The sequence below is a fragment of the Stegostoma tigrinum genome, chromosome 6 (assembly GCF_030684315.1).
Source record: "Stegostoma tigrinum isolate sSteTig4 chromosome 6, sSteTig4.hap1, whole genome shotgun sequence".
Lineage (NCBI taxonomy): Eukaryota > Metazoa > Chordata > Chondrichthyes > Orectolobiformes > Stegostomatidae > Stegostoma > Stegostoma tigrinum.
In genome coordinates, this window is record NC_081359.1 from 73,385,045 (window position 1) to 73,407,889 (window position 22,845).

Consider the following 22,845-nt stretch of genomic DNA (forward strand, 5'->3'; position numbering starts at 1 on the left):
GTATCAAGAATGTCTAGTCTCTGCATCTTTGTTGTGTAGACACAAAATAAATGATACCTGCTCACACAACTGGTGATGAGAACGTGCATTTATAAATGTGTCAACCTATCATTATTTGTGTCACATCTGTGCCCTCAAAAGGTTATCTTCCTTTCCCTCTAGGTGCAGAAAGGATCTGCAGCTAGGGCAGATCGAGCCTGCACTACTGAACAGCCTGCTTGGCATTTTGGCCAGGCAATCTCAGGGCATGTATGGCTCAAAAGGCCAAGATGTGCAGACTGTGACTCCCCCAGATTCAGGTTCATCCTCAGTTTGACCTCCCATATGCTCACAGTTGAGAACCGATCAGCGTGATTTCCAGTGTGGAGAAATGCTCAGTAATGCTGCAACAAGGTTAATAATTTTCTCCACTTTCTTTTTTCTTTGCTACAGCATCTACATTCCACCCAAGCTCAGTCTACGACTCTCACTGTTGCAAACAGCCTTTACTCTTGCTCACCCAGTCCACCCCTCATACTCACTGCATGCACACTACAAACCTTGCATGTCCTCTGTACTGCACGGAACTAACAACTATGCAAGACGCTTTCATTTCACTCAATTACTCCCTTGCCTTATTCCAGGAGAAAACAGTCCACAATAGAGCAGAGAGCTCCAGGATTGGGAGTGCGTGCTAGACATCTGTTTCCTCAACTACTACAAAGATGATAAATTTATGCCTTGGCAGGAAAGAGAGAGACCACTTGTTTGGTGTTTCCAAAATCTGTCACACTAGAAATAAGGTGGTACAAAAATAGGGAATAAAAGGTAGAAGTCCTAATACTCATTAAACAGCTAGTGCAGAGACAATGCACCAGATGGCTTCACCTTGTAGGGTGATCTGAAGCTGAAATGAAGAATGATGGAGCAGCTACAACCTTCCTAGATTGAGAATTCCAAAGATTTACTAATTTGAATCAAGAAACTTTTATTCATGTCACATTTTAAAAGAATAATTTATTGCAGAGAAAAATGACATCATGACATTCAAATTAAAGAGACATAAACTAAATGTCGGCAAAAAGAATAATTGAATTGCTAGAAATCCAACAATCACCAATCTTTGAGACAGAAAAACTGAACTGATTCAAGGAAGTATTTGTGACCAAAAGTAATCAAAAGTAGTTTGGCAAGTGTTCTGGGAAGATGATTCATTGGCTTCTCGCTCATTCATTTATTCATTCATGGGGTGAGGACATCAGTGGCTAGGTCAGACATATTGGGAACTGCAGATGCTGGAGAATCCAAGATAACAAAGTATGGGGCTGGATGAACACAGCAGGCCAAGCAGCATCTTAGCATCACAAAAGCTGATGTTTCGGGCCTAGACCCTTCATCAGAAAAGGGGGAGGGGGACAGGGTTCTGAAATAAATAGGGAGAGAGGGGGAGGTGGATCGAAGATGGATAGAGGAGGAGAAAAGGTGGAGAGAAGACAAAATTAAAGAGGCAGGGATGGAGCCAGTAGAGGTGAGTGTAGGTGGGGAGGTAGGGACGGGACAGGTCAAGGGGGTGGGATGAGAACATAGAACACAGAAAAGTACAGCATGGTACAGGTCCTTCGGCCCACGATGTTGTGCCGCGGAATAATCCTAATCCAAAAATAACATAACCTAACCTACATTCCCCTCAATTCACTGCTGTCCATGTGCATGTCCAGCAGTCGCTTAAATGTCAACGATAGAAAAAGGTGAACATTTAGGAAACATCGAACAAATTACAGAAAAATGTTAAGATGAAATCTACAATTTGAACAGTATTGTAATTAAAGTGTTTTTGTATTTTAGAACAGGGTTAAATACAAGTTCCACAATTAGTAATCGAACTCATCTATAGCACCTTTTCTGTCCTTGAACAGCTGCAAACCTTGCTGTTCCTTTCTTTGAAGTAAAGTTGCTTACACAGGTACGTTAACATAAGTACAGCAAATAAAGCCAAGGAGCTGTCGACACAGGCATCTGAGCATCCCTGGATACAGCAATTTCAGCATGTTAGGGAGGAGGATTGAAAAAAACAAGGGATACACAGCATTCTTATTTAAATTATTGATTACAGTGGAGAGAATTCAGGATATCCTAAATGAAGTGTGAGATGAGGCCTCATTTTGTGGATTAAGTTCAAAACCAAAAAAAAGGGGACAGCCGAACTATTGTACATATTCTATACGGCCCAAAACTGAAAGAGACAGAGGAGCAAATGTGGGCAAATTTCACGGTAGAAAAACAACACATGGTTGGGGACTTCAACTATCCCAATATCAGTTGGCATACATGCTGTATGATGGTCAAGGAGGGAACAAAATTCTTAAAACACAAATCAAGACAGCCTTTTTAGCCAGCACAAATTCATCAAAAAAAGGGCAGATTATAGCGCGTCTTAATTAAAGTGGGCAGGCGAATGAAGTAACATTGGTGGCCAATTTGGACAGTGATCATAATACAGTGAGATTTACCATTGAACCTCTACAGTGTGGAAACAGGCTCTTTGGCCCAACAAGTCCACTCCAACCCTCAGAATCCCACCTGGATCCATTCCCCAAGCCTGCCTAACCTACACATCCCTGAACACCGGGGCAATTTAGCATGGCTAATCCACCTAGCCTGCACATCTTTAGACTGTGTGAGGAAACTGGAGCACTAGGAGGAAACCCACACACACATGGGGAGAATGTGCAAACTCCACACTGACAAGTTGCCTGAGGGGAAATTGAACCCAGGCCCCTGGTGCTGTGAGGCAGTAGTGCTAACTGCTGAGCCACAGCGCCACCTGTCTTTTCCTAGGAGTAAAAAGTTCTAAGTTGCGAGAAAGCAGCATTACAAAGCTGAGGATCTGACAAAGGTGAACTGGATAAAGTCAGTGGGAGGCATTCAAAAGTGCAATTCTGCATACATTGTAGGTACATGCTCATAGTAGAAAGTGTGGTACTGCCAAATGTAGAGCTCAGCTGATTATCCAGTAAAATAGAGGGCAAGACAAAATATAAAAGTACCAAAGCACAAAAAGTGCAATTATGATAGTCACAAAAAAAAAGTAAATCTTTTGGGACGCTTGCAGATTAGAGAATGCAGGAGTAACATGAAAAATAGAAGTTTGGAAAGCATGGGGGTAATGAAAAAAATTGATCAGTAAAATTAAGGAAAATCCAAAAATAATCTGCCAGTACATTAGGAACAAATTATTAAGGAAATGGTATGGTTTTTTCAGAGACTGGCATGATAACTTGTTTGGTTTTAAATGTGTCCTTCATCCCTGTTGTCTTAAATGAGAAGGATGATGCAGGCATTCGATTCAAGGAGGAGCAGTGTAAAATATTAAATTAAAATGAGAAGACAAGTACTAGAAGGGCACTGTCTTCTTTGACGATAGCTAGTCAGGGCCAGATGAATTGCATCCAAAGCAGGATTGCAACTATATTGTTACTTATAATGTTTGAGAGGGATAGGCCAAATAATTAATGGCCAGTCAGTCAAACCTCTGGTGGGCAAATGACGATAATCAATATTGAGATTACAACAATTGGAAAAGCACAGATCAATTGGAGATAGTTAGCATACTTTTGTTAAGGGAAGGTTGTGTCTTAGATGCAGGTACAGCTACAAACATTTCAGAGACATTTGTTCAGATACACTAGTAGGAAAAATTGAGGGGGATGCAGGCCAAATGTAGGCAAGTGGGATTAGGTTAGTTTAGAAACATGATTGGCATGGACAAGTTGGATTGAACACTGTTTCCGTGCTGTACAACTCTATGACAGTTTGATATGTGGTCAGATTATGCAGTGAGGTGTTAACACTAGTCAAGTTTACACCCAGTAAAAATATTGGTCACAGGCAACTGATATGTTGCCTCTTGTATCGTAGAATTTGACAATCATTTGTAACACTGACAGGGGCCGCACACAACGTAGTACTATTTTTCCATGAACGCACATATTCAAAGAACTCCAACTCTATAATTTTGTCTCAGTTCAAGTTAGGATAACTGTTTTCATAGGTCATTGATCATGCTCTTAACCAATTTCTCCCTTCTTTCCAACAATGCATCATGTATAGCAACAATGCACAACAGAAGAACTTTGCGAATCTTCAAAGCAGAAGCTGCTGGTAGCGTTAAAAAGAAGGTTGCTTCCGTCAAATGTACATACACCATTATCAGGCATGAGGTGGTTTTTCACAAAAAAGTAATTTGTAAATCATTGTTAAACATCTCAGAATTTCATGCAAAATTTACAATAATTCATTTGGCTTTATGCAACAAGATATTTATAAGACATTCATGAACAAAAGTATCCAAACCATTTAATGCAAAATCTGCAGGTGAAGATTTACAATTTAAGATGTCAGTTTAAAAAAGTTGAAATTACATGGTACATGTCCTCTTGTTAATTGATACAACTTTATTTATGAATACATCAAGGGGAAGATTTGAAGATTTGCAATTTGAGATTAGAAGAAAGGGCCAAAATATATGGATTCAAATTAAAGCAAAAAGTGCAGTAGATCAGAAATACAAACCAAGTGCTGAAAAAAGCCTAACCAGTCTGGCAGCATCTGAGGTGGAAAAACGTTAACTGAATCCAGTAAAGACTCCTTATTGGAACTGTTCAGCAGTTCTGAAAAGTCATATTGGACTCAGAAGGGTAACTCTACTTCTCTTTAAACAAATGCTGCCAGATCTGCGAGTTCCTCCAGCACTTTTCCTTCCAATTTCCTGCCCTTTACCACCACCTTCTTCTAAAGCTAGTTGTTTAATTAAATGACACAATCTTCTAAATCCTAAATTTCATTAAAAAATCTGATTAAAATGCCAATAACATTCTCAGCATCGAAAGGCATCTTATTACACCTTAACATAATGAATGCATGGCTTCAAACACCCAAAATTATTTCCCTAACCCAGAGGTAGCAAACAAATATAAATGGAATTTATTTTCATTGTTAGTTACAGCTTTGATCTGATCTTAATATGCAAGAATGGAAACACTTTCAGCGACACCACTTTTTGCCTCCATAGCACAGTTTACACGGCATCCTTTACTCTGGTGTGACTTTGGAGTTGCTCTTATACTTAATAATTCAATTGCACAGAACTGTCCATTTGTATAACAATTCAAACATTTTGCTGTCTATTCTAATAGATTTCTTTTCCAACACCAAATTTACCTTTTAAAATTCTTTTCATCAAGGCTGGACAAAGAGGGATACATCACTCCCCCAAAAAACTGGAAGGGAAAACATGAGTAATCAATTCAAGTGCTTTGCAATTACTAGAAGTACTGCATAAATGGTTTTTTCTAGCACTAACTGTCCCATTAATTCTGTAGTTTTAAACTTGTTTGCTTCGTGCAATGGATTAGACACCACAATGTCTTTACATTTATATGACAGCATAATCAACCTACAAAAATACTTTCAAATACTTTGAACTTCAGTTCATTGGCCAAGTCAAGAAGCGATCTTTTGAAGGTCCATCTTTTTTCCCCACTATTGCACGTGACTATACAGAACAAAAAAAATTCAAATGTTTTTGCTGTATTAAAATCTCCTTAGATTATTATTCCAATTATTTAGCATACAGGATGAAGAAACTCATTTTACCTAGAATTTTCTCCTGGTATTGGCTATAAAATACAACTTAATTGAAAAAACATTTGTTAAGGATCCCCACTGGAAAATTTGGTATCCACAGTGACCAGGTTTCACTACGCTTGCTGATGCATACATTGAGCTATCACAACAGTGCCTTTAAGGAATGCAACAGGGCCAAAATGGTTTAAAAAAAAAAGAACAAGAAATGGCATCAGTGCTTAAGAAAGATCGCAGTGGGCAAACATGCACGTACGAGAATGAGCAAAAAGACCATACAACGAGTTAAATACAAAAAACAAACACGTAATAATAAATACTGAAATTCAAGTAAGGAAGTCCACAGTAATAATTCTGAACAGCCATTTCACTTAATTACAATCTAACCTTTCTTCAGTTATATTTTGAATGAATTGAACCAAAAGATTAGAGATTAACTAGGGGTATGGAAGAATGTAGAAGTGAGGTTAAAATAAGATCAGCTGAATGGTGAAGCACATTTGAAGGGCTGAGTGGCATACTCTTGCTCCTTGTTTATATGTTTAAGGCCACAGAATACATGTAAGTTTTGCAATTCAGATGTCTACATTAACACTGAGACGGAGACAAGCTTGTCTATCCACTCACTCTTCAGATATTCTGGAAATTTATGTGGTCCTGATTCTGGTGCAATATCTTTCGACACCTGGAACTATGGAATCATATTTTTCCATGTTTTCTCCTTCTTGGGTAGCCTGGAAGGAGTGTCAAATGCTGAATCCTTGGTAGGATGCATTGCAATTAAGGCAGTAACCAGTGCTCAACTGATCCATCTCTGAAGTGGAGCTGTTATTCTGGGAAAGTTATATTGTGCAGTCTTGAATTACATTAGTTTCAATAACTGAGGAATTTTAACTTATTCAGTAGAGAGCACAAGAGACGTTAAATATCAGTATTGAAGTACCAAAGATCACATCTTACCCATTTTCTTTTTCAGAGTTCCTTCTGGGTATGGGAGCCATTAGGTTCATGGAAGTCAAGTTGTGTCTATTAAATTTGTGCCTTGTATCATGTGGAGTCCTTAAATTTGCATCATAAGACAATAAAATCTGGCATACAGATTAAATTATTAGTATATTATGACAAAATAATTGGAAAATTGCTATTTATAGAAAGTGAAATTATACTTATTAATTGAATGCATAGTCAAGTCAGAAAAAATCCTCTAAATGGATCAATGAAACAATTTTAAAGCAAAGGAAGTAGTTACGTGCATCCATGCCATGTTTCTGAAATAGGTGTCAATAATGTGTTTATTAAAAAAATCGTATAAATATAGCTTATTTGTGCCAATGTTAATTTAGTAAAAATGCCCTGAAGTCATAAAATCAAGAGTTATTACAGCACAGGAGATGGCCATTTGGTTTATCAAGTTCACATCAACTCTCCATGGTCAATCCAAAAATCAGTCCCACAACTATCCCCAGAGCCATGGAAGTATATTTCTATCAAGTGTGCATCCAATTTCCTCTGAAGTCATTCACTGCCTTGATTTGCATCACCCTCCTCAGCAACAAGATCCAGGTCATTACCACTCACTACGTATAAAGTTCTGACATGCATGTCAGAGTCATAGCACAGAATAGCCCCATTTGTCTAATTAATCCATGCTGACCAAATATCCCAAACTAAACTAATCCCACTTGCCTGTGTTTGGCCTGCATCCCTGTAAAAACTTTTTATATTCACACACCTATCCAAATATCTTTTAAATGTTGTAACTATATCTGCATCTACCACTTCCTCTGGTAGTTCATTCCACATACAAATTACTCTGAGCGTCCATATTCATGCTCCTGGCCCATTTGGATTTTCAAAAGCATTCAATGATGTGACAAGAAAGTTACCAGAATTATGGCTCTTGGGAATGCAAGCAGGACGCAATAAGGACCGCTGCTGGAACTTAAAATGTATAGTAAACGAGTACTGACCTAAGCCTTGTGTATCTAGTATACAAAGTTAGGCAGAAAGTAAGCTGTGGTTATAAAGAGATGCAGACAAATCAAGTAAGCAAATATGCAGAAAGTGTAATATAGTGCTGATTAATGTGACGTTACCCATTTGGAAAAGAGCAAACTAAATTGTTTTAATGTTGGTGTCCAGACAAACCTGGGTAGCTTTGCTCAAAAACAAAATTGGCATGTTAAAGCAGATCTTCTCATGCTTTCCAACACCAATGAGTACAGGCCCAACTTACTCAACTACAAAGAAAATCCCTCCATACTTGGAATCAACCCAGTGAACCTTCTTTGGACTGCCAATATCAGCACATCTTTCTTCAGATTAAAAAAGGGACAAAAATTTTTCACAGTATTCCAGGCACGATCAGGCTCTATCTTGAACTGTTTTAGCAAAACCTATTTTTACATTCCATTCTTTTTGGAAATAATGACCAAAATTCTATTTGCCTTCCCCATTACCTGTTAAATTTGGACACTGGCTTTTTGGGATTCATACATGAAAAATCTCAAATCTCTGCTGCAACTTCTACAGTTCTTCCCAGATTAAGTAATATTCAGCTCAGCTATTCTTCCTAAGAAAGTGTAAACCTCACATTATATTTCATCTGATTTATTGCTGCTCACAACCTCTCTATCCCTCTGGAGAGGGAGTCTTCCTCACTATTTGCCCCCCCACTTATTTTGAGATATTAATACTGCATTTTACGGATTTAATTTTGAAGTGGTAGAAATTAAAGAAGAAACAGTACCAACCTGAAGAACATCTGCAGTGATCTGTGTGGTCATTTCTGGGACCTTTGGTGTATGTGGAATTTCATGTTCAGTCATCATCAGTGGCGGCAATGGTGAATTATTGCATTCATTTGGAAGGTAATTCATAGAACTAATTGCTGGTGGTGGAGGCTCCTCTAAATCTGAAGAAGTTTTCTCTACAGGTGTAGTAGTTTTTTCATTCTCAGAATATTGACACTAATGACAAAGGCAAAAAGAAAACCTAACTGTCCATTTGTAGAAAGGAATTTAGCACCATTATACCCAATCCTATTTCTTAGATAACAAAGTGTGGAGCTGGATGAGCACAGCAGGCCAAGCAGCATCTTGGGAGCACAAAAGCTGATGTTTTGGGCCTAGACCCTTCATCAGAACAATGTTCAAAACGTCAGCTTTTGTGCTCCCAAGATGCTGCTTGGCCTGCTGTGTTCATCCAGCTCCACACTTTGTTATCTCCGATTCTCTAGCATCTGCAATTCCCATTATCTCTGATCACAATTTTAACCTATTTCTTAGAAACTTTCCTTCGAGGAGGATTCCCCTCCAATTTATTTTTCTTCTCTCTAGCAATCTAAAGGCATTATGCTTGTACATTTCAGGCTACTTTATGTGGAGTGCAAGAATTTAGTTGGTAATTGTCATTGTTTCTCCTTGTTGGGAAGAAAAGTGCCCTTCAATTCCACTTTTCTACATTCCTACAGCAGCAAGATAATGGCAATTCCAAAAAAAATATATAGATAGGAAGTCATGCAATTTATGCCTCATGAGTAGCATTTATTTCACTGTGAGGCAACCAGAAAATATGATAATTTTTCCCTGCATGCTTTAGTAACGCGTTCAACACAGCAGGACAATGTTATATCTATGCATTGTGAGCAATGAAAAAAAGAATAAAGTTTCATTTCATACAAGTCTCAGATGTTCTGTATTATCTGTAGCCTGGCTTGGAAAATTTCAGTTACATAGGAGCAGGGTGTAAACTATTCAATCCATTGAGGTTGAACAGACTCAATCAGATCATTGTCCATGATACTGGACATCCGAGATTAATTTTCTTTTATTTCTTCAGAGATTGTGAATGCTGTTGGTAAGGTCAACACACGTTGCTGGAGCTGCAGTCCTCCAGGAAAGTTTTTTTTTAAAAAAACAAGAATGAATGCATGATTTGCAGAACTGGAAATCAGAGACAAAAGAAATATTGCTGGGAAAGCTTAGTAGGTCTAGCAGCATCTGTGCAGAGAAATCAGAGTTAATGTTTCAGATCCGGTGACCCTTCTTCAGAAGATTTATTTTTTGTTAAAGCACTCAGAAAATGGATGATAATTGATAGATAAATTCTAACAGTTTCAATTAGAATAATTGGATAGACTTTGTACTGAGGCCACACAAGTGACTTGTTGCTAGATTTAAATACAAACTCAAGTTTAAAAAAAATACATTTTGGTACAGAACACAAGTAATTCAAGGATTGACAAGACATATGCAAGCTTGGGAGGTAAATGTAACTTTAGGCTCATGGTTCTCAAAAAGACTGCTTCTAAACATTTCTTATTCATGTACGTATCTAAATGTCTTTTAAACATTGCAACTGTACCCACATCCACCACTTCCTCTGGAAGTTCATTCCGCACATGAACCACTGTAGGCAAAAGAACTGCCCCTCATTTAAAATTTCTCTCCTTGCATCTTAAAAATATGCCCCAGAGTCTTGAAATTCCCACCCTAGGGAAAAGACACCCGATATTCACCTTACCTATGCTCATGATTTTATACACCTCTATAAAAGATCATCCCTTAACACCTTATGCTGCAGTGAAAAATGACCCAGCCTATACAGTCTCTCCCCATAACAAATCCTCAATTCCTGGCAGCATCCTGACAAATCTCCTATGAACCTTCTCCAGTTTAATAGAATCCTTCCTATGACAGAGTGAACAGAACAAGACACAGTACTTCAAAAAAGGCCTCATCAACACCCTGCACAACCTTAAAACATCCCACTCCTGTACTCAACATGTCTGAGCAATGAAGGCAAGCAAGTTAAACACTTGCTTAACCACCCTGTGATGTAACCTTCAAAAGAATTACAAACCTGAATTCTACATCAAATATTTTCTGACAAGTTGTCCAGAGATGTTATCATACCCCTCTGGAGCAGGTGGGACTTGAACTAGGACCTCCTGGCTCAGAAGTAGGGAAACCACCATCACACCAATCCAGGAACTTGAGATGCTGTAAATCTTTGAGGGTCTGATGTAATTTGAACATGCAATCTTACATTCACTTTTGGTCCACCTCGAGGCCCTTTTCTAACTAAATCACAAAAATATCAATGAAACCATCTCCCCGGCGAAGAATTGTTGATAATTTACAACACAATTACTACCATGGAAGACCTAGACAGAGATAATTGATACTGACCGAAGGGCTGGGAGCTACTGAGGACTAGTTGAAGACAACTGTCAAATGAGTTTTGAGAAGATTTGTAGCTCAGGTTGAGGTTCTGGATGTGAGTTTGCTCGCTGAGCTGGAAGGTTAGTTTTCAGACGTTTCGTCACCATTCTAGGTAACATCATCAGTGAGCCTCCGACAAAGTGCTCGTGTTATGTCCCGCTTTCTATTTATCTGGTTAGGTTTCCTTGGGTTGGTGATGTCATTTCCTGTTCTTTTCTCAGGGGATGGTAGATTGGCTCCAAGTCAATGTGTTTGTTGATGGAGTTCCGGTTGGAATGCCATGCTTTTAGGAATTCTCGTGCATGTCTCTGTTTGGCTTGTCCTAGGATGGATGTGTTGTCCCAATCAAAGTGGTGTCCTTCCTTATCTGTATGTAAGGATACGAGTGATAGTGGGTCATGTTATTTTGTGGCTAGTTGATGTTCATGTATCCTGGTGGCTAGCTTCCTGCCAGTTTGTCCAATGTAGTGTTTGTCACAGTTCTTGCAAGGTATTTTGCAGATGACGTTCGTTTTATTTGTTGTCTGTATAGGGTCTCCAACCGGAACTCCATCAACAAACACATTGACTTGGAGCCAATCTACTATCCCCTGAGAAAAGAACAGGAAATGACATCACCAACCCAAGGAAACCTAACCAGATAAATAGAAAGCGGGACATAACACGAGCGCTTTGTCGGAGGCTCACTGATGATGTTACCTAGAATGGTGACGAAACGTCTGAAAACTAACCTTCCAGCTCAGCGAGCAAACTCACATCCAGAACTGAGCCTCATCTCTAACATCTACTCCAACTTTCAACTCACAATTTGATATTTTAAGATTTCTTCCCTCAATTGTCGAGCTGCTCTTGCAGTCAGCATGATGGGCTGAATGAAGTCCTTCTTTGTCATCACTATTTAAATTAAAAACCTTTGTCAACTCTGGGTTATATCCAAGTAAAGTAAAATTAAGACAGGTCTGTTTGGTTTAGACTGAACTGAATCCAAAGTGTCACGAACAACAAAATCATAAACCAGAGATTCACATCAATTAAACTTAGATACTTCTGTTCAAGCAGTTAATGGGACAACATAATGTATTTGCTGAGAAAATATTCTTGGGACAGAGTTAGTCTATTTGGCAAGTGTATACTAAAAAGTGTCTTAAAACAACCTGCGCTTCCAACAAGACACTAAACAGCTCGGCAATTGAGGGAAGAAATCATAAAATATCAAAATGTGAGTTGAAAGTTGGAGTAGACATTAGAGATGAGGCTCAGTGTTAGTAGGGATTAATAACTATGGGTGGAGTGTGTGGAAAGCATAGTGCACAAGAAAATATTGAGAGAATGCAGGAAGGGAAAATGCCACTTCTGATTTTTCAAGTGATGATTTAGATCAGTGACTTGAAAATGCTGACAAAATTGAACAAGTTTTCTACAAAAATTGTACTAAAAAAGTTTAAAAATACAGTTAGTATAATATTAGTGAATATCATACTTACAGTGGATTGCTTTTTCAGCCATGGGGTTTCAAAACGTGGCAATACTGGAGATGGTAAAGAGCCATTTGATTTCCTTTCATTTGCTGAAGCTTGGGAGGAATTTTTATGAATTTTCAGACCCGGTGTGCAAAACACAGGAGACAAAGGAGAATTCAGAAAATCTCCAGCTAGAAGGAAAAAAAAAAGCTTTTTTCTAAACTAATATTTTACTGGACACCACTAGCTAATACTTAGTATTTGAAACTCAAACTTACACATTATTTTCTACATATTGAAAAAGAGGAAAAGGTATTTTGGGTATTTATGTATTTGTAGTCTTTCATGATTACTTATCATCCCAAGAGCTTTGAAGTGAATTAAATCCTTTGAAGCAGATTATTCATAAAATGTAGAAAACATAGCATTTTGTTTGCATGCAACAAATTCCCATAAATAGGCAAGAGAATGGCCAGATTATTTTTTCTGAAGTCGACAAAGAATGAGTAGAACAGAAATAAAACTAAATCCCAAAAGGTCTCTAGTACTCAAACATAATTTCTGGTATGATATAGCAGAAATAAAAATTGAAGACAACATATTCGTCCAAGTATGAAGGGCCTATTACAATGAACCATGCACAACAGGAGGTAATTTAATTCATCATCCCGCTGCAGGCAATTTTAAAAAAAAATCCTACTTCTAATCCTACTTCTCTACTCTTTTCCTCTAACACTGCAAATGTCTCTTCTTTGAGAAGTATTGATTCAATTCTATTTTAAAAGTTAAGATTGAATCTATTGCTATCAGTTTCAGACAGTCCACTCCAGATCATAAATAACTTGTGTTTTTAAAAATCATCATTGGAATTGTGGGAACTGCAGATGCTGGAGAATTCGGAATTGTGGTTCTTTTGCCAGTTACTTCAACTCCGCTCCCTCCGATTACTAATCCCTCCATAAACTTAAATTATTTTTATTTATTCACCATATACAATACTAAATGATCTTGAATATCCTTATTAAATTTGTCTTAATCTGAATACAAAAGCAAAATACCCAGAATGCTGGAAAAGGAAAGTTAAAAAGAAAGACTAGAAACACTTCTCAGGTCTGGCATCTACAGATAGAGAGAAAGGCAGCATTTCAATTCGATAAATTTTAAATATCAGAACAGAATAAAGTTAGAAACGTAACATTTTATTTTGTCTACCACTTCAATTAAGCTTCACATTCAACACAATCTTCAACCATTTCCACCATCTCTTGCAGGATGCCAAACTCATCTTCATTTCCTTTCAGCAATCTGAGAAGATAGCTCCCTCCAAAACATCCCAGCTCACTCTTCGACTTGTCTGCCATTCTCCCGCCACCCTACTAAACCTGATCATACAAGTACAGGAGATACCATACATGCCCCTTCGCTTCCCTATCAACTTTCAGGACACCACACGTGTATAGCATGAGAGAGAGGTTTTCTTGGTTATTGTAATGAAGGCCTCAATCATAACACATGGGATCAGATTTAAGCTATTTGGCCCATCAAGATTGCCTCACCATTCAACCCCATTTTCCTGCTTTGTCTCTGCAACAGTGACCACTGTGGCAATGAATTCCACAGATGGGGGTGGGGGGGGGGGGGGGGGGGGGGGGGGGCAGGAAAAGAGGTGCTGGTCAAAGAAATTCCTCATCACCTCAGTTCTAAGCAGTCATGTTTCATTCTGAGGCTGCATACGAGTCAGATGTTTGTAAAACTGGGGACCTCCTGTTTCAAGGTTCTCATCCTCAGTTCTAGTTTCTCTAGAAATTCTTCTCATGCCTATTGCAGCGTTCAGTTTTAAATTTTCTTTCCGATCTGACTCTGCAACATTGAAACATTCATATTTTAAAAAGGGGGAAAATAAAGCTGGGACTGGGCTATATATCCAGTCATTTAAAAGGGAAAGAAAAATATTGATAACAGAAACTAGAAATAGATCTAGGGCATAGGTTTAATCATGGAACCTGGTGGTTGACAATATTTAATCCAGCAAGTTTAATTTAGGGCAATTGTCCTAGCTCCTAACCTAAAGCCAAGGAATATTCTCCATGACTGGTGAACACTCCATGTTTTGAGTCTTTATGCAATAACACTGAACATTCCTATACTGGATGCTTCCACGTCAACATCCAAAGGAATGCCCATGTTCTTTGCGCTTGAGATGTTTGTGAATACATTCAAAATGGAAGTCAAAAGAATGGTTATCGAGAATAATACTTATAATTCCTTTTGAGTAACCTTACATGCAAACAGAAATCCCTGCAGCATTTTCTGATGAAAAATCATGAATACTTTGCTTTCATGATAAATTTGAAGCGAAAAAAATCATTTGTCCCATTTCAGTACCCTTAAACTCTTCAGTTCTTTCCGCACAGCACTTGACTCATTCTTTAACGACTGAGAATTTCCTACTTCCCTCCACAACTCTACCCATGTGTCGACCATGCAACGAGAGAACATCCTCAATACCATTCCTATATTTGCTTTTTATTAGTTCAAGTTGAAGTTCCTTGGTCATAATTTCTTACTCAATACTTTTGTTTTTCTTGTATACCTCCAAAGTTCCACCACTTTCAAGGCTGAAAGAATTCCACAATGCCACATCACTTTTTTCTGCATCCTTTTGATATTACAGTCATTTGTTTTATTTCTGAACTGTTCTCCAAGGTTCAAATATCTAAAGAACCTCAGTCATCACACAAAGGAAGGCGTGACCAAAACACCGCATTTGTGTTCTAGTGAAAGTGACAGAATATTTTAAGTCAATCTCTGCAGATGTTTGACTTCAGCAGTTGCAGCTTTTTCTGTTTTTGCTACATACTTTCAATGTGATTTTCTCTTATCTGAACAATGCTGTATTGATTGCTTAGATAAGAATAGTATTTGCTCCAGGGTGGTCAGATATGCTGAATGGATGTTCAAGAGTAGCTGGATTCTTAATTTTTTTCATTCTTTTTCCTTACATGAAATATTTCACATTAGTCTATATTAAACTTAATTGGGCTAAATACTTGATAAATAAACAATTCATAGCTACCAAGTAGCTTCCATGGATTCATCCCACCCTACTTGCACACCAAAAGATTTTGATCAATTTAGACAAAGATTTTTGAAACTGTGCTTTTTGCAAATTCTGATGAACCACTGAGACAACAGCTAACTGTTAAGACAAAGAGATTAGAACTTAAATATTCCAAACTGCAGGAATTCATCCTAATTCTAAAATCTTACTCAAAGGTTTTAGCGCGGATTTGTAGCTCGGGTTGTGTTTGTTGTAGTTGGTTTGCTCGCCAAACTGGCTTGTTGTTTTGCAGACGTTTCATTACCCTGCTGGGTAACATCAGTGTAGCCTCCGAAGAAGTGCCATTCTATTTTCTCACTTATTTGTCCTTAGTCATAAGCACAAGTTTATTTCTGTCTTTTTAATTGCCATATTTGGATTAATTTCCCAGTAGAAATGCAATTTGTAGACCTACAAATGGATTCTACACACGCAAGTCTGATACAGATCAGTATTAAAACTATACTTTAAAAATTTTAAATAATCCACCCCAAAACTTACTGTTGGGATCGGCCTGTTGTGTCATAAAAGACGCAGAAGCATTTTCAATCTGCTTTGACACAGGTATGACAAACTGATCTTCAGTTGTTGGTAAAGGATTACCACTGTAACAGAATTGTGTATTTTTTGGGGGGGGGAGAAGAGGAAGGAAGAGAAAGAGATAGAGAAAGAAGAAATAATAATGAAAAAACCTTCATCTTGGTAAAATTATGACAAATACAGTAAACATATTGGCCAAAAAGAAAACCTGAACTGGGAACATTTAGGACAAGAATGCAAATACTTCATTACTTGCCCCCAATCCGAGGTCACAAATATAAAGACATGTATACTTATAATGCCAATACCTTGAAGCTACTCTAAATAAAACACGGGGTGGCATATTTAGCATTTTCTACAGAAACTTCAATTGTGACAGAACCAATGCAGCATATAGTGGCACCACAAGTTACTGAAACTTTCTGAAAATAGTATGTATTTCTCCTAAAAAGAAAACGCATTTTAACTAGAATTTATATAGAACCTTTAAAGTCACAATATATCTAGTTTCCCGTTTCATTAGCAACAGTAAGATTTAAGTGTTTTTAAAAAAAAACACCCACAGGAGGAACTCAAGCCAAGTCTCTGCTTCTCTGCCTAATAAGTTTAAGGGCAGAATGATGGAAACACTCAAGGATACAGGGAGTGCGATTAAAAAACAAAAATACTGCTGTCTCCAAGAGGGTTTTAAAAATAAAAAAAAGGTGTTCTCTGGAGTCCTAAAAGTCAAACCATCTGGGGATTGCAAGAGTGTTGAATTTAATAAAGTATTCACTTAGCATTATATGTACTAGAATGTCATCCGAAACCTTTTATTGGGATAACTACTTTGATATTTTATGGTGCGGGTATGTTAGTTGGTATCTTGAACACTTGAGAGACAACAGTGCAAGTGCAGGAACATGGCACTCATGTGGTCCCTGAGTTTGCGGCAGATGGCAGCCAATACTTACAACTGAGTTATCATGCACGTCACCTTGAATTTGACAACTCAACAGCAGTATTGAAAACGTGTAGTTATACTATATTTGAAGGCACATTATATTTAAAAAATTAAGGTTGGTGCTTACATTGAACAGTCTGCCATCACAGAATAAAGTTTGACTAATATACTCATTACTACTGCAAATGAGAAATTTCAGAATAGGGAGAAATAATAGTGAAAATAATTCACTTATGTTTATAAAGTGACCAAATTAATCCCATTTCAAATCCTGGGGGTGGGGAAAATGCAGGTTATTAGAAGCCAGAGAAATTGAATGATAATTATGTCTAAAAATTTTAAAATATTTACCTGTTTGTCTCTGGTTGAGCACATTTATTATACAGTGCCAGAGTAAAGTCATTTACATAACCTGTATGCTCGGTAATCCCAAAATGTTCCAACTTTGGAGTGAGAAGCATCTCATCATCCAGCCGTAATGTGCATTTTGGTGTCTTTGGAATAATTGAGCCATGTAATGTTGAAGAACACTTATTTCCAGAGAATTCCAGAGTGACTTTGGGATTTGAGGACCGATTACATTCTGGCTCTCCCCATGCACTTTGAAACATTAAGTGACCAAGTCCAAAGTCTTCAAGTTGAGGGGTACGCAAGGAGTCATTCAAAGGTTTCTCACGTGATGGAGTAACAACTTCATTATTTGGCTTTTCAGGTTCAGGTTCAGAATTTTCAGTTCCATCTATTTCGGTACTCATTAATTTAACCTGTGGTTCTTGGAGGAAAATACATTATACATTAGAGATTTTCCACTTCACATTTCTTTAAATTTTTCTTCTCTGAAGTCAAGGCCATTGTCTCCTGGAAACCTACCATCTCTACAGGATGCAAAATACCTACCCATTCCATTTACCAAATGGTCATGTTTTGTGTAATTTCTGAACAGTGAATGTTAACAGACTATTCGAGTGTAAGGGATACCACAGTAGAGCCTATCCCATTTCATCTTGATGGTAATCTATATAATAGTTAGTTACTAGAAATAGTGTCTTGACTTACCACTGTTTAATTGAGCAACCCAAAAAATGAGTATTCATGACCAGTCATCATTGCTCTGGATGAAAGCAACAACACAGGTATTACTTTTCCATAATTTCCTGGAACTTGTCACACTGGCACAAGTGGCCTTTTAGTATTTTCTCACTCACAGGAACAACTACTTAGAGGGTCAGCATCTATTGCCTGTCCCAGATTGCCCTCAAAAAGATGATTGATAGCGAACTTCTTGGGCTGAAATTTGTGGGAGGATTTGCACCTGTGCTGCTAGGTAGAAAATGCCAATTGAGGATGGTGAACTTGAAGCAGCAATACATCTCATGTCTCCTTCCTTTATCCTTCCAGGTGTTAGAGGTGGGGTTTGAGTGTTTGCATCATGACATTTTATGGAACTTTGCATCCTCCACTTTTACTTTGCTGGTTAACTCAGCATCACCGCTCCAAAGCCAACTAAAGGCATTTCCTGAACCACCACTGCATTTTAGAGTTGAAACTAATGGCACTCACGTGCTGCTAGTTACCTGGTAGCAATATGAAAGGATCCATCAGACTTCACCTCGGCCACCTTTGCTCCAAGTGTGGAGTTTCACCAATCTAACCTTGTAGCTAAAATCCTTCATGGCTAGAACTAGCCTGGTAAGTCTCCCATAAACTCCCTTCAGGAGCCTTACATTCTTTCTAAAGTTGGTGACCAGAACTGGACACGACACTGTAGTTATTAATATGACCAGAACAATTTACAGCTTAAATTTCCTTGTCTTTGAACTCAACCTCAATTTTGAAATCCAAAGTCCCATAATTATTATCTCCATGCCCTGTCATGTTCTAACTTTGAACTCTCAAGTGTCCTTGGAAATTTCTTAGAACCAAGTCATCAAATCTATCTTGCCTTTCATTATTCTTTCCACCAAAATTCATCCATTTACATTTTTCTGCATGAATTTTCACCTACCATTTGTCTATTTGGTTAACTTGTCCTGTTATAACTGTTTGGTATCATCCACCCTGTCTGCCAGAATTCAGAATAATTGTAAAATCTTGAAACATTACCCTGCAGCACTCTGTCAAATGCTATCCAGATGCTTTCACTGTACTCCCTTCAACTTTCTCTCTCTATTAGTGCATTATTAAGAAACCAATTTGATTAGTTATAATATGATCTGCCATTTCCAAAATCTATTTGCTTTTTCTAATTAACTCAACCACCTTCAAGTACATGCTAGTTGTTTTGCTAAGTACAAAAAGACATGCTGCCAATTTATATCTTGCACAAATACAAGAATGTAAAATAACAAATGACCTCAATGAACTTTAACATTGCAGCAAAAGGGTGCTACTTGATCGACAAGTTGATTCCAACTGAATGATTACTCGCGGTGACAAGTGAAACAAAGTGACGAATAACTATCAGCTCCTGGGTAATTCAAAAAGACAAAGCTTGACAATACCCTTTGTTTCCAGAATTTAGGTCCTTGGGAATGAACATATGTTCCTGCTGACAAGCATAAACCAGCCAGGTTATAAGCTTGGCTAATCATCACAAATTAACTGTCATTATTGCTATAAGTACACTAAAGAATTGTTCAGCAAAAGTTGCCCATTTGCATAGTCACAACAAGGAGCAAAAAAAAGGAAGAGTGTTTTGGGTTTTGCAAACAGCCATTCATTGAATATTAGGGATATAAAAAGAGGGAGAAAAGGGCTTAAAGCAGCCATTTCCGAGCCAAATCAAATTACCACCACCGTACATACAAAAGCATGTGAACTCTACTGAGCTCTGTATGTGACAAACGACAACACCTTCTGGTTGCGAACTATTTAACTCCCCCGTTCCACTCCCTGGGCCCCCTGCAGGGTCACAATGACACCACCCACAAACTGAAGGAGCAGCACCTCATATTCTGCCTCAGGAGACTACAGCCCAATGGCCTAAACAGGGATTTCAACAGCTTTAAAAACCCCCCATCCCTGGCCAACCCTCCCTCTCATCCCCGTCCTTCACCTGACAAAACCTATCCATCTTCTCTTCTACCCATCTGCCCCTCCCAACTAACTGACCAGCTCCACGCCTTGTCTCTATTTACTTGAGGTTCCTTCACTCTCCCCCATTTCTGAAGAGTTTCAACCCAAAACATCAACTTTCCTGCTCGTCTGATGCTGCCTGGCCTGCTGTTCCTTCAACATCTGCATTCTTGCTATCTCTGAACCTTATTTTACAATTTCAATCGTTTCAAAATTCTGCTTCTTATATCTAATATAAATTATACCAGCATGTGGTACCATGTTCTGAGGCATACCAATACAATGCAGCACTCTAGAAAGTCACATTCTATTTTGTTTTGTTTTAAAGAATCTTTAAAAATTATCACAGTAAACAATCACAAAATTAGGGACAACTCTGCTCACTCCCCATGACGTACCTTCATCTTTTCGAATCAAGGGTTCATAGCCATAATTCTGAAAATGTTCTTCAATTTCTTCAAGTTCTGCGCAATTTTTTTGCTGTAGTATTTGGAAGGCTCTAATTAATTCACTAGTTTCTCCACATTCATTATTAAAGGTTTCCACTCGTTTTTGAACATCAACCTTTAAAAAGAAGTTAAAGTATTTTATGCAAAAGCTCCTCTATTTGATACAAGGCAATTAAATCTAAGTATTACCATGCATTGTTGAAATTTTTAATTCTCTGCTTTGGCAAAGGTTTTAAATCGAATTTATCCAGCAAGTTACCTTCTTGCTTTTACAATAAGACATCAGATCTACTGAATCAGGACACTTTTCTTCAAAATATCTGCAGGTAGGTCAACATTCTTGCAAAATATTATCAGATGTGCAAAACATGTCATTTCAGGTGGACAAGAGTTTGAGGTAGGGGTGGGGTAAGAACTGAAGAGAAAATAGACAGAAACCCATAATTATTATAGAATAAACTGATAACTGGACATGATTAATTTGGACTGGAATTAGGGTGGAGAAGGTCAAGTAAGAACCAATATTACTGAATCCTACAGTATTCTATAAAAATATTACCAGAATACTAACTTGTCTTTTGATGTATAAAATTGCAACACAGAACTATGTTAATATTACTACACATTTAATTACTAGACACCATTGAGGAGAAAAAAAAAGATTAAAAAAAGGTGCTGGCAAAATTTAGGACAGATTGCAACAATTTGGTTTTGGGAAAGGTAACCTACATAAGGGATTAACAGTCAATGGCGGACTGGTATCATTTATTTCATGTCGGTGATTTTAAAGGTAGCAATTGGTGTACAGACACACATCCAAGTATGGCCTTTGTGCTATTCTTTTCTCTGTGAGAAAGGGGAGGAAGGAAACAAAATACCAGATTATTGAACAAATGGGCATGACTGAGGTAATATGACATCACCTTAACTCTATTTCTTCACTATTTCTCCAATTCTAAGCAATTTACAGAAGAGATTTTGTTGAGCTTATTCAGTTGACATTAAAACTCCTTTAAAACACAGATATTGCCACCAACTGCAGTTTCTGCAGCACTCTCTACTGTCCCCCTAAAACTAAAGTTATCTAATGCAACAGGGCTCAGCCCTGCATGGCACCCAAATTGATTTTGAAAAAAAGTGCTGCACGTGCTTATTATCTGCTTATATGCTGAACAATGAACCTTTTAAAAATATCCCTATTATAATAATTTACAGCTGTCACTTCAGTTCTTCCTTCCTTTCTTGGATTTCAATTCTAGTAAGCGCAAGATGAAAACTGTTGACTTCATGTTACTTTTTAGCAATGTTTACAATCTGTACATCTTTCTCTTTGTGCATTTTACATTTCTGGAACCAATATAGGGGAAGAATAAAAGTCGGCTCACACTCAAACAAATCACTTATTGAAGATTGACACTGGATTTCTCAAAATATTTTAGAATGAAGAAATTCATCAGTTTGGTGTAAATGATCATGATAAACTCACTTATTTCCTGATTTCACCAGAATATTTGAAATATTGTGAAGTGTGAATATACATTGAAGATATAGCACATCTATTGAAAACACAATAGGAAAAATTCATATGGCCTTTAAACATTCATCCTGCACAGACAATGCACAATCTGCCCTAATTAATCTCTCAAATATTAGCTCCGTTTGCAGAATCTCGAAAGATAATCCAGCATAGTATTTAATCATAGCCCGCCAATAACTCTTTTGGAAGGAATAATTACAGGATCGTTGTGTTTTCAAATTACCAGCATTTTCTACACACTTCTACAAAATTGGGGACAGTAAGCAAGATAATAAGTAACAACAAAAACAGAGACCGAAATCCTCTAGACCTCACACATTACCCTACTAACCTCCTTATCCAAAGAAGGATTCTCCACCAGTTCCGCCACTTGCAATCCAACCCCATAACTAAAGATATATTTCCCTCCCCACCCCTACCCGCCTTTCGGAGAGATCACACTCTCCATGACTCCCTCATCTGCTCCACGCTCCCCACTAGCCCCAACACGCCCGGTACTTTTCCCTGCAATCGCACGAAGTACTACACCTTCCCCCTTACCTTCATCCCAGGCACCAAACAAACCTTTCACATCAGACAGAGGTTCATCTGCACATCTTTCAATGTGATCTATTGCATCCACTGCTCCCAATTTGGTGTCTAGATCGGTGAGACCAAGCAGAGGCTCAGAGACCACTTTGCAGAGCACCTTACTCTGTTCGCGGCAAAAACCACCTCCTTCCGGTTGTGAACCATTTCAACTCCCCCCCTCGCACTCCCAGAGCAACATATCCATCCTGGGAATCCTCTGGCGTTGCAATAACACCCCCAAACTGGAGGAGCAGCACCTCATATTCCACCTTGGGAGTCTACAGCCCAAGGCCTAAATGTGGACTTTACCAGTTTCAAAATCTC

General features: G+C 38.1%; 1 protein-coding gene across 5 annotated transcripts in view; it reads right to left on the reverse strand.

Moving 5' to 3' along the window:
- The window catches only part of ska3 (spindle and kinetochore associated complex subunit 3), a 44,978-nt gene that overhangs the window by 7,979 nt on the left and 14,154 nt on the right, over positions 1 to 22,845 (reverse strand). For 3 of the 5 annotated variants that reach the window (XM_048532184.2, XM_059646666.1, XM_048532185.2), the window contains exons 4-10: positions 20,364 to 20,529; positions 17,242 to 17,662; positions 15,909 to 16,012; positions 12,332 to 12,498; positions 8,376 to 8,591; positions 6,583 to 6,710; positions 1,009 to 5,258 (exon numbers count right to left, since the gene is read on the reverse strand). In XM_048532184.2, the coding sequence (XP_048388141.1) occupies positions 5,243 to 5,258; positions 6,583 to 6,710; positions 8,376 to 8,591; positions 12,332 to 12,498; positions 15,909 to 16,012; positions 17,242 to 17,662; positions 20,364 to 20,529 (1,218 nt within the window). In that variant the 3' untranslated portion in view covers positions 1,009 to 5,242. The other 2 variants (XM_059646667.1, XM_059646668.1) reach the window with 2 other exon arrangements.